Here is a 12,135-nt window from a genome sequence, read left to right as displayed (position 1 = left end):
CTCCATCGTTGGATATAGTTTATGCTTGAAGATTCGTATTTGTTGTTGTTTGTACTTTGTGTAGACCCACGCTGATGTAAATTGATTGAGACATAAGTTAAGTCTCGGTCGACTGAGACTTAGGCACACCCAAAAAAAATCCACTGAATAGTCACGTTAAAGCATAAGAAATTGTTTTTTACGTGAAACACACAAAAAATTATTTTTCGTGAAAACTTATGTACGAATACAGAATGTTGAGATATACTAGCGAAATTTTATTTCAGAATTTATTAACATTTTAAAATGTGTTTTTACACAACGAATTCATATGCACCCGTGAGCTAAATTATATTTCCAGACTTTAGCACTTTATTAAATAGAATAGAATACATAGAGTGACTCAACAAGATTGATCGAGCGCATTCAGAAAGAGAAAAATTGACCGCCCGACTCTAAGCGTGCAACTTTATTGATTAGTTATTCTTGGACGGCGCCTTGGGCGGCATGGTCCTGAGCATCAGCCCCTCGCCGCCGGGTCTCTCCTCGACGGCGTAGGGCAAGTGCGTCCCAAACACCCTGTCCCACGTCACGAAGAACAGGTCGGAGAAGTTGTGCCTCACGCCGCGCGGCAGGTGGTGGACGCCGTGGTGCGCGGCGCCGTTCCAGACCCACCGCAGCCGCCGCGGCAGGAGGCTCAGCCCGCAGTGGATGTCGATGCCTTGGACGGTGCACAGCGTGAGGAACACGGCCGTGGCGCACGGCGATGAGGAGGACAGGCCGGAGGCGAGCACGGCGAGCGAGCCCCCCGCCGTGTCCGCGATCAGGGCCTCCACCGGGTGCCCGTAGATGGCGCCGAACGCGTAGGGCACCACGATGCGGTGGTGCCACGAGTGGAGGTGCCGGTAGATGAACCGGTTCCGGTGCGCCAGCCGGTGCCACGCGTACCGGTACGCGTCGAACACCACCACCGCCACCGCGATCTGCCGCGCCGCCGTCAGGTACGACGTCGCCGTTGCTCGTCCTCTTCCTCCTCCTGTAAGCTGTGAACATATATGTAATGTACGGGACGGTCAGTTGCTGTGTGCACAACATCATAAGATCAGGCTGGGGTGGTGCCGGCGGCGAGGTTACATACCACGGTGAGCACTGCGACGGCCGCGAGCTGCATAGCGTGCTGCATGAGCACGTTGGCGAGAACGGCGCGCTTGGACACCATGTTCTTGCTGTCTTCTTCGTCCTTGGAGTTCAGCCTGTACTTGTCCATGACCCGTGTGTGGCCGAGCGCCATGTGGACGCCGGAGTAGGCCCAGTACACGACGATGGGAACGACGGCGGCCACAGCGTCCTCGACGGTCACCGCCGCCATGTCGATCGATACGTAAAGGTCGATGTGTTTTTCTTGATACCGAGTAGCAATTGCTAGCTAGGGGCTTGGCTGTAACGCACGACTGTTTGTTGTCTTGTAGTGTGTCTTGTGAAATAACCTAGTACGATCCATTCTGTATTTATATATGCATGGTCGTGTGGATGACATATTTTGTATAAAGTTCAACTGTTTGACCGTATGCAAAGTCGTCACTGTACGGGCTGCCATGTTTGATCGATGTCAAGCGTGGCGTGGATGCGGTTATAACTAGGTCCTAGTCTTCATTTCTAGTGTTTACCTTCTGGAGAACTTGTCAATGTAAAGAACAGCCATTCACAAAAAAAAAAACAATTAGCCGATGGGCCTAGGATTATTAGATTGGTTTGTGGTTTTGCTAATTCCCAGTCAACTAAGAATTCAATTAAATATCATTCAGTTTAAAAGCTATTAGATTTGCATCGCGTGTGCGTCCTGTAATTTGCAACTAATAAGTTTTTAGTTGTAACTGAAATTTTTGGTTGCCAGTGGGATTCAACTGAGATATTTTTTAAAGATCCAAGTAAGGTTGCCACTAAGATTGAATGTCATCACGTGATCGAGAATTAGATGCACCCTTGGTTCAAATGGCCCTTTCATCATACATGAAATTTGGGGGAAAATAGAGGAACACTACTTCCAAAGCAAGAAAGAACCTTACCCTTATGACAAAATTGCACCAAAGAGACGACGTGGGCTTAGCCCAGTGGTTAGGGTCGCAGTGGCGCACCCTAACGACCAGAGTTCGATCCCTGTCAGTGACGAATTTTGGAATTGTCACGCCAAGTCCCGCTTCTACTATATCAATAGTGTTCTAGTTCCTCCTAGACACTGTTTTATTTTTTTTTAAATTGCACCAAAGAAATTCATAGGATTTTTTTTTAAAATTGCACCAAAGAAATTCATAGGATTGAAATTAGGGTGTGACTACTGAGAACTAACTTCGCTCTCGGTCAGATGGTGTCATCAAATTTCATTTGCAAATCATGTTGCAACTCATGACAAACTTGAATTACGATGCAAATTAAATGACGTAAAACTTGACTGAGCACGAAGTTAGTTCTCATCTAGCTGAGAACTAGCAAACCCCTTAAAATTATTAGCACGGAGTACAAATTTTGTTTAGGCGAAGATGAGCTCCAGCCTCATGATTTTTTTTGTGATATTCTCCTCGTCCTCGGAGTAATATAAATTCATGTGGCAAACAAACACAGTGTTGCCGGTATTGAAGAACGGAAATACGGTTTGACGTGGCAAACAACAAAGTCGTACGGGGAAGCCAGTTCTCAAGCATGGATTGCCAAAGTCCACGACTTCATCCGGAAAAAGAAGTCCATATCCCATCGGTCAGGCCGGCCGAGAGAGACTTCAAAGCGCGAAGATGGATCAGTCGATCGATATCCCGGCATCCTTCCTGGTTGTATATGAACGTACCAGTACCATCGACCATAGCGGCTGGATTCATCAACACTGATGTCAGACAAGAAATAGATGTCCTAGAAACCCACATATCAAATTTGCGGAGCAGCTTAACAACGCTATCCTATCAGGAACATTTCTGTACACACCATCCACAATTGTTTCAGTGGCGCATCTACGATTCCATCTTCTCGCACAGACCAACAACTTTATTAAAACTGCACCGTCTACGAAACTGAACAAAAAGAAACAGGAATGCAGAAACCATGTCTAGCAAAAGGACAGCACTATACATACATTGGCACATCTGTGCGGGCCTTTCACACTCTCACTAATACAGCATCAAGTACAAACTACAAAGCCACACTACTCAAGACAATAGAACCGGTACAGCAAACACACTAGTCATAGGCTCACAATGTCTTCTCAGGAAAAAAAACCGAAGCAGAACACTTTAGTCGCTATACAAAACTGCGGTACAGACATACATTGCCCAGTGTCATTTCATGATGATCTTCTGGGCAGTTGTGCAACCGGCACATGATGTCCCATGCGTAGGAACAACCTCCATAGTCCATCCTACTCTTCCACCCATCTGACTGACGACAACAAGACAGGGCAGGCAGATTTGATAATGCTTCTTTTGATTACGCGTGTTGGGGTCGTTGGGTGGAAGATCCCGCTGCAGTCAGCTAGATGTATGGGGGGGTCTATGCCTAACTCGAGACAAGCAGTCTCATTTGATGGAGTCCCATTGATGCCCTGTGCCTGAACTATCAGTCATCTTCTTTTGAGAACTAACTCTGTCGATGATCTTCTGCATGCCAGTCCAATCTTCTTCGTATCCTATGATCTGCATCACAAACCATTGGTTACATGAGCCGGGCAGCCGGGCCAATGGTGTGACCTGCCAAGTGGATAAGTGTTGGTTGTAAGGCAGAATGTGCACCTGGGACTCTGTCTGTGTCTCACTAAAGGGTGCCAAGTAGGGAGTGGGGGCTGGGGCCGGGGCGGTGTTTCGGCTCTGGACCTTCTTGGCAGGGGGGATGTGTTGCTTCTTTCGCCTGAAGGGAACACACGGCAGCACCAGTAAAGGGAATTATTTTAATGTGCAGGTAAGCAATACCACATAAGATAAGTTTTGTGTACGCATAACAATTACCAGTTGTCGTTTGAAAGATTTTCCATGGATGGGGAAGTGAAATTTGACACAGATTGAGGCTCCTCCTCTTGACCAACAACAGTAGCATCAGGCGCAGGATCCTGCATTAGCAGCGAAAAAGGTGTCAGGTTACCATTTTTATTCAATTTCATCTAAACATGTCCACCTCATGGGAACAGTGAAGTGCATGAGTCACCGTACCCTGGATGACTGGACCAGTAGGTCCTCTATGCAATCTGCAACACCAGGAATACAGCTGTTGTCCACATGCTTCTCAGTTCTTTCGTTGTCGCCAGATGTATCATTAGCCATGCCCGTTTCGGGTCTTCTTCTTTTGTGAACAGAAGGAGAAGCAATTTTCTCCTTGGAAATAGAGGAGCCTGCAAAGCAAACAGGGTGAGAGTGTGATAATAAAATATTTTCACAAGTTGCGCAATGGACAATTACCAGAGCTGTGTTTTGAACTGCTTCTTGGTACTTGAAACTCACTAGGTGACTCAGGGCAGTCAATTTTAGAGGTTGTATCAGAAACAGAGGAGCCTGCAAAGCTCACATGGTGAGATTGTGATAATAATATATTTTCACAAGTTGTGCAATGGACAATTACCAGAGCTGTGTTTTGAACTGCTTCTTGGTACTTGAAATTCACTAAGTGACTCGGGGCAGTCAATTTTAGAGGTTGTATTAGCAGCTTGTGTAGGAAATTGACTAACAGTACACAGACCAGCATCCCTGTCCTGAGAAGTAGGTGGTTTTGGTTGAAACTGATCATAAGGTATTATTGTGTCCTGCAATGACATTTTGTTGTACAAGTAGTTAACCCCATACTCACAAGCAATGATCAACAAGACAATAATTGGCAGGCAAAATTTGGATATGCTCAGAACTATGCATGGCATATGTATACCTGTCTCACGCATTCGAAGAGCCACTCTACAGTAATGGTTGGAATTTCCTTATGAAGGTAAGCCTCGTACTTTGGACCGCTTGCGAATTTACAGATAAGATGAGTCACTCTCTTTGTTGCTTTGTCTGTAAATTTGGCTCCTAGAGTAAGGCAGAGGTTCTTCAGCAGAACTCTATCTTTGTCTTCATATTGTGAAACACAGAAACGAAAGTTCTCAAACCCTGGGAATGGGATGCGACAACGCAAAGGAGAGAAGATTGGATGACTTCCAACATCTTGCAAGTAGCCCACCTGTATAAGAACTTATATGTAAGAACTGGAAGGTTATAGAAATTTGCAAGTACAAGTGCAGGGTATGATGGACAATCGGCTTCTTGAATACACAGTAAAGAAGCAACCATGACAACATAAAACATATACCTCAAAACATGAGGCAATCCATTGAGTTGAAACAACGGTTGAATGAGAGAAGTCACATTGCATGCCTTTCTGTCCATGGCACTCGATTATGAAATCCGCAACAGTAGCTTGTGCGTCATCCACCATAGTGCCTCCCCCTTTTCTCACCCAATCGATAACCTCAGCTCTCTGATTAAGATGGACATAGGCACTTCATGTATAGGAAAGCAAATAAAGTGGCAAATAGAACACTTTGCATAACACTAAAAGAGAACAAGGCACTGCAAACAATGAATATGATTAGGCATTTCTTAGGTCTCATGTACTACACCGAGCATCTTTCATGAACAGCAATGTCTTAACAAGTTGATGGATCAGCCTCTGATATTATAAAGTTTTAATAGTATAATTTAAAGTTGACCTGCTTGTCTCAGTCATAAGATCTAGTGAAGGTTGAAGGAGAAGTCATCTAAGTGGATTCTTTTATGGCACAAATGAACTAGTGATAGCAGTAAAACAAACTAATTAAATAAATACACCTTAGCATACCCGATCATGAGAAAATGAATTTGAGAAACAAAATGTTCTCCCTTTGAAAGTACTTGAAGAAGCGCTACTCTGAGAATTCACTGCAGATGAAGTTGCTTTGCTGATAGTGCTCAATCCATTTTGTTGGCTTGATTTTGCAGACCTGGTTGCTGCTCGGCTATTATTCACATTTGCATGTTTGTCCCTGGCTGGTTTTCTTTCAGATGACAGATCTTTCGCAAGCTGCTTATCATGTGAATCATTGACAGTTGGAACATGAAACATTCCACATGAACTTTTGGCTACCTTTGTCTCACGTGTAGCAGATGGTTTGTCCATGCCCAGAAACGAAAATTCTGAGTTCAGAAGGTAGAAAAATGATAAAATGAAGTCAGCCAGGACAACATGTTTTCTGTAACCCATTCAGCAATCTGAAATACAACTAGATATGATGTGTCCATACCTTTTGATAGTAAATCGTTAGCCAAATGAGCTGTGGATACTTTAGCTTCCGTTTTTGTTTTATTGCAGTCTTCTAACCATGTTACCTTTACCACATTTATCACACCCCAAGCAGCCAGGCGTCTTACCTCCTTTTTCTCTCTGCTAAGGCAAATGAACATCACTAACTGCAATTGCAACCAGTTCACACCAAAGCTAGAATATGCAGAAGAAACAGTAACATGAACTTACTCCTCTGAAGGTGCACCTAGAATAATATGAGTAAGCCTCTCACTTAACATAACATGCCGGGATCCACCACCATCGCGTATCATCATGACTAACCTTGACAACTCTTTCTCCTCAAAACCCACAAGAGAAATTCTGCAATTTGATAAGTAAAGATCATCATCTTCAGCCTCTGAGTCCTGAGCTACATGACTATCAACCTGCATTTCGTTTGTCTCTTCAACACCAGGTGTGCCAGCAATATCCGTGCTGCAGATTTTTGAAGCATAAGCAGAAGAGACTGGCGCATACTGTGATGTTGATACTGAATCATCAACTGATGCTGCTGGAACAGATTGAAAACTTGCACTACTTTTCTCTGGGTTTCGTTGCTCCTGGAGGGAACTTTTTATGCCGTTATAATTCGTAGAACGCTGGCGAATGACATAGGCATTCTCATCTACGCAAACTGTGTTCCAAAGAAAGAAAATCACAAAGTTAGCTTTTAACCTCACTAACTTGTAGTAGAAGTAGTAATTTCTTTTGCATAAACAAGCCAAGAAAAGCATCAAAGTCAACGAAAAGCCCATGCATATTGATTGTTTACCTCTTCGAGCAACAGATTGGTCAACCCATCTCCGATCCACGATGTAAATGTTACCCCATTTTTTAGCTACAAGATACTTGTCACCTCCAGGTTCGTAATAACATGTTAAGAAAAGTTCCCTCAAGATTTGATTCTCTGATAACTAAAAAGATACATGTAGCAAACCAGGTGCAGTATTTTGGAGAAAGTTGTAAGAGAATTGGAGAACATTTATCGATGTGAAGCAACACGTGCCTGACAATAAAGCCAAAAAAAATCTGATAGTCTGATGTTTTATATCAGTGTGTCATCATTTTTCATTGTGGGAATAAATACAAACTGGCAAAAGGAATTTAAAGCTGACCTTTCCAGCAAGTTATATGGTGAGTGTGTTTGCATTCCTATGAAAGAGAGACTATGTATGCATATACTTTCAGGTTCCAACTACTTAAATTGGTATAACATTTTGCCTACTGAGTGCCTACACAAACCCTTGATAATAAATTTTAGTCACATTTTCATGGACGTGTCAACTACTCTCAAAGGTGCCTCACTCATAAATCATCATTGAGACATCTTTACATGCTTAAATGTGTCATACAACAGAACCACTTTTTTTTTGTAAAGCAGAGGTAAACAGACTGAAGTGACTGAGACATGAGCGGCATTGAAATTTACATCCCTGTTATGCTATATTCCCTATTTCATAGCAGTGTGGAAAATAAATACAGGGTGAAGGATCCCATCATTGGTGAATAACAAGGAGGTATCTCAAGGTCTGTTCCACTTACAATCAAAAAGAGAAGAAGCCAGTAAAAATAATTTGATCAGATGAAATCTTAAACTTGGAGTACTAAAGGTCGAAAATACCAAAAGGATATATTTGCAACTAAATGAGTGCACTTCTTTGTAAGAGTTGCTGAATACTGGCCACCATTCTGCTCTATTATTTCCATCAACTCCTTACGTGTATCTGATTACATAAAAGAAAATGAGGCAAGACAAATGAAGTAAACAAACAGAAAGATATATCATGTGGCCATGAGATATTAGTGATAGTTTCTTCATAATGTCACAGATTTTGGAAGTTTTACATTGCTATGGCGACTGACGAGCAGTTCATTACCAAAACCAAGACCAGTTCATACTAGCTAGTTAACTGGTACAACTGTTTCCATAGTGAAAAACTACTGTTTTTTCAAAGAGACGCAAGAGAAGAGTATATATTGATTAAAAGAAGCTCAAAGTTGCTTCCATCGATGGGCTAAATACCTGCATGTACTTTGGTAGCATATCTATTCAATGATTCAACCAAAGAACATAAAGAATCATTCAAGGTTTGTGAGGCACCTACCTGCCTCTATTTTGGTGATGCATATGCACAACCCAGTAAAAGGAAGAATCCTGTATGGTTCATGAGGCACAACACGATGTTCGATCCAGCATTGCTCCAACCAGTTCATAGTGACAATAGGCTTCTTCAGATTATTCACGGCCCACTGCAGTACACAAAAACAATGAAGCATGTTCCCATTAGTCAGCCCAACAGTATCGATTCCCGCATGACATGACATGCAAAACGATTCTTGCTTCTGGGCCAGATTTACAGTAAAAGAACCTCCAAATGTAAAGAAGCACTATATATAAACTTGCAGTAGGGAAGCTACACAAATCTGGCATGAAAAAGGCAAACAGCAAAAAAAATCTAGAAAACGCGAAGGACCTTTGCGTTCCATTTCATTATAAAGGTAGAGTTTTGGTTACAAGCTCTTAAGTACATTACAGTACAGAAAAGGGAAAACTAGTGTACATCCTATGTCATCGGCATGGTGTCCCTGAGCCCAGTCGCGCCATGTCGTCGGCAAAAATAATACAATCAACCCTAAGAAGATGAACGAAACAGCTCTGCTAAGCACTCAAAGTGTCAACCTACAATGAGCAATTAAAATAAACAGTAGTTTCATCTAAGGTTTGCAACACAGATGCTAAAATGCCAACAGCCTAGGAAAACATTTCCTTTAGGTTGTGGACTTGTGGGGAGCTAGAGATCAAATAAAGTGACTTCCATCAGATTTACGGGTTGGTTTGGCATGGTAACGCCTTATAATCTGCGATCTCAATTTACAATTTCAGTTATTTCAATAACTTAATTTTCTAGCAAAGAAATAACTGTCCTACAGAGACCCTGACAAAATCTGATTTAAATACATTTGGGCTGCAAAAGCAATTCCAAATGATAACACCTGCTATGAATACACACAGAAGAAATATCAGAGGAATCCATAGAGGCCCAAATGGAGGAGATTAAAGAACAAGTGTGAGCAATGATTTTCAGAGTCATAAGAAATGTATGACACTGGGTGCTGTTGCAGAAAAGGCTGGCTATAATGGAGGCTGTGTCTGAACAAGTGTGAGCAATGATTTTCATATCCATAAATAAAATGCACGATGTTGGGTTCTGTAGCAAAAAAAAAAAGGCTGAAGACGACTACATGCAAGGATGACTGACTTGTGCCTCTCAATATTTTTTATTAATTTCTAATTGCCATCTCACATGCTTTGGATGCATATTGCAAGATGTACTGTCGGTCAGCTACTGATGTGTGGGTGGAGCTAAACTGTATCCCCTACTTGGCTTGATACCTCTGTAGTTTTTGCGCATCCTGAGTGAGGTGTCTTCAGAAGGTGAACTATGGAGAAGTCAGTTTTTATTTTTCAATTTTATTATCAAAATTGGGATTAGCTGCAAAATATACAGCTTACTCGAGGCTTCTTTTAATATGCCAGAGTAATTGTTAGGCTAGAAGACCTAAGAGGATAAGAGAGGAGAAATGTGCAAGGAAAATAACAAAGCCAAAAGGGGAGTAAGGACAGTAGAATGATGACAGCAAAAGGACACCTCAAATGAGTACTTTTAGAAGCACCAAGATTGCTAATAAACTAAACTACCACTATGTACAGCACAAAGCAGTACTTGTAGCCCTAGACAAAAATGAAGAAATTGTATGCATAGTACATAATACACTGGTCATTTCCGTGATAACACTATGAAAGAACTACTTGAGAACTTCTGAGGCTTCACACCTAGATGGGCTGCACAGCAAATTAGTAATACATATTACCTGTTGGATAAGCATATTTAACTTCTCATAGTAAACTGACTGCAATGGAAAATACTACTCCCTCCGATCCTAAAAAAGTGTCCAAGCTATAGTCTAATTATGTTTTGCTGCTAACCCCTTATAAATTAATCAATTTGATGACGAGCTGCCCACATGCACTGCACCATGCCTCGCACACTACCGAGCCGCACATGCATATGGTCCCAGGTACGGATGCATGCAAGCTAGCTGGCGAAGGACTGCGGGTTGATTAGCTAAAATGATTGAGGGTGTGTTTGCAAAAACGTTCGTCCGACTTTTTTTTAGGATCAGAGGGAGTACCTCCGTTCCCAAATATAAGCCTTTCTAGAAAGCCAAACTAGCTTTCTAAAAGGACTTATATTTTGGAACAGAGGTAATAACAAATAATTTAAATCCCATATTGACAGCCTATGGAGCAACTTACTTTGTATTTGGCAGCCAATACATCCTTTGCAATCACAAAGTTAACATCCATGGACACTTTAGCCTGAAGAAGACCTCCCATAGCAGTGACTAAGTGTTCGATCTTTTCCTGGAAGAACAAAACCAAACTTGAGATAAATGCATGATGTGTTGAAGTGAAACGAGATATGGTGATATACCCTCTCATCTTTTTCGAAGCCTGAACAGAGTATTTTAACCCCATCCATTGCAAGACAACAAGTATAGCCTTGCTTCGGCAGGGAACGATGCTCCTTAGCACATGAAAGAATGCATTGTGGTCCTGTAAAAAAAATTGACCTGGTCTTACGATGAACGGTACACAAACTGGTTGTGGGAATACTTTGACTTGGTTGACTACGGTTCCAACCAAACAAAAAAAAAGTGTACTGCATCACCAGAAAGCGCATCAAATTCTGGCTAGTATTAATCCAAAGCCTGGGAAAGTAAATGAAGCTTCATTCTAGGAGAAAAAATTGCTCTCCAATATTTTTCTGGATCATGGTCCTCGGTAAGTGATGGCAACGTGCTACTAACATCGACACCATTGCAACATTCAGGTACCAGACTAGTAAAATGATTCATCCACCTTCCACAGGTTCTAGCTTGGCATGAAAACTTCGTAAACTACGAAATAAGTAGGGCCCTTGACTACATTGAATCTAAACTAAAGTAAAAGATGGTGAGACTCTCAAACTTAAGGCACTAAAACAAGCATGTCCATCAAAAAAATTCTAAGAGTGTTATTAATAAGAAAAAATGGTGTATAGCATAACAGAGTCCCAAATCTAAAGATGTACAGAGATTTTAACAAACTAATTTCTGTTACAGGCCAGCTTTGCTGCAACGTGAGTTACAAACAAATGTACACAAACTCTAAAACCCTAGGCACAAGCTCCCTAATTGCAGGGCTCCAACCCAACTACCGTTAAACTGCAGTGGCTCCTGAGCTAATTCCACTGTAGATAAAATTCACAGTTTACAAGTACACGCAGAGATTAGCGCTCCCACTGCCGAACAGATGAATTAAATCAGGAGCGCACTTACCGAGTAAATTGCACCCTTTGGCCTTGAGATCCTCGAACCTCTCCTGCAAAACGGAAGGAAGGGGCGCATTTAGGGATCCGGTAACCGCGGCGAGACCGCGGCCGCGGCGCGCGGGGATGGGGGAGGGGGCGGAAGGGGGAGCGTACGTGGGATGAGGAGGAGATGACGTGGTAGTCGAGGGGCCCCGTGCGGTCGGGGTCGCAGCAGGGTAGGACCTCGGCGCCGTTGAGGCGGAGCGCGTCGTGCACGGCGTGGTACACCTCCGGGGCCACCAGCTTCCGCGACATGTAGACGGTCGCGCCCGCGAAGGTTGTGGTCCTCCGCCCGCCGCCGCCGGAGGAGGAGGAGGCCGGCGCGGCGGCGGGGGAGGGGTGCGACGGCGTCATCTGCGGGCGGGGGAGCAGTGTGCTGACGGGGGGCGGGGGCGGTGGGGAGGAGGAGGCGGGAAGA

At 43.1% G+C, this 12,135-nt stretch overlaps 2 protein-coding genes across 3 annotated transcripts; both read right to left on the bottom strand.

Annotated features, from left to right (window-relative positions):
- Nucleotides 1-455: 455 nt before the first annotated feature.
- LOC124652526 (sphinganine C4-monooxygenase 1-like) lies at nt 456-1,348 on the bottom strand. Its single transcript, XM_047191546.1, has 2 exons — nt 1,118-1,348; nt 456-1,022 (listed from the first exon to the last, which is right to left on the bottom strand). Exons 1-2 carry the CDS (start codon nt 1,346-1,348, stop codon nt 456-458), a joined length of 798 nt encoding a protein of 265 aa, XP_047047502.1.
- Nucleotides 1,349-3,124: 1,776 nt separating this feature from the next.
- LOC124653644 (DNA topoisomerase 2-binding protein 1-A) lies at nt 3,125-11,725 on the bottom strand. Of its 2 annotated transcripts, XM_047192714.1 has the most exons (17): nt 11,686-11,725; nt 10,800-10,921; nt 10,622-10,729; nt 8,409-8,553; nt 7,936-8,027; nt 7,076-7,169; nt 6,493-6,937; nt 6,263-6,402; nt 5,821-6,155; nt 5,293-5,460; nt 4,873-5,163; nt 4,573-4,753; nt 4,413-4,505; nt 4,167-4,345; nt 3,966-4,066; nt 3,753-3,867; nt 3,125-3,656 (listed from the first exon to the last, which is right to left on the bottom strand). In XM_047192714.1, exons 2-17 carry the CDS (start codon nt 10,845-10,847, stop codon nt 3,540-3,542), a joined length of 2,652 nt encoding a protein of 883 aa, XP_047048670.1. In that variant the 5' UTR covers nt 10,848-10,921; nt 11,686-11,725; the 3' UTR covers nt 3,125-3,539. The 2 variants fall into 2 exon arrangements, with proteins under 2 accessions (XP_047048670.1, XP_047048671.1); XM_047192715.1 differs by lacking the exon at nt 4,413-4,505.
- Between the last annotated feature and the right edge of the window lie 410 nt (nt 11,726-12,135).

Source organism: Lolium rigidum, chromosome 5, assembly GCF_022539505.1.
Source record: "Lolium rigidum isolate FL_2022 chromosome 5, APGP_CSIRO_Lrig_0.1, whole genome shotgun sequence".
NCBI lineage: Eukaryota > Viridiplantae > Streptophyta > Magnoliopsida > Poales > Poaceae > Lolium > Lolium rigidum.
This window is presented reverse-complemented; position numbering and strand designations above follow the sequence as displayed.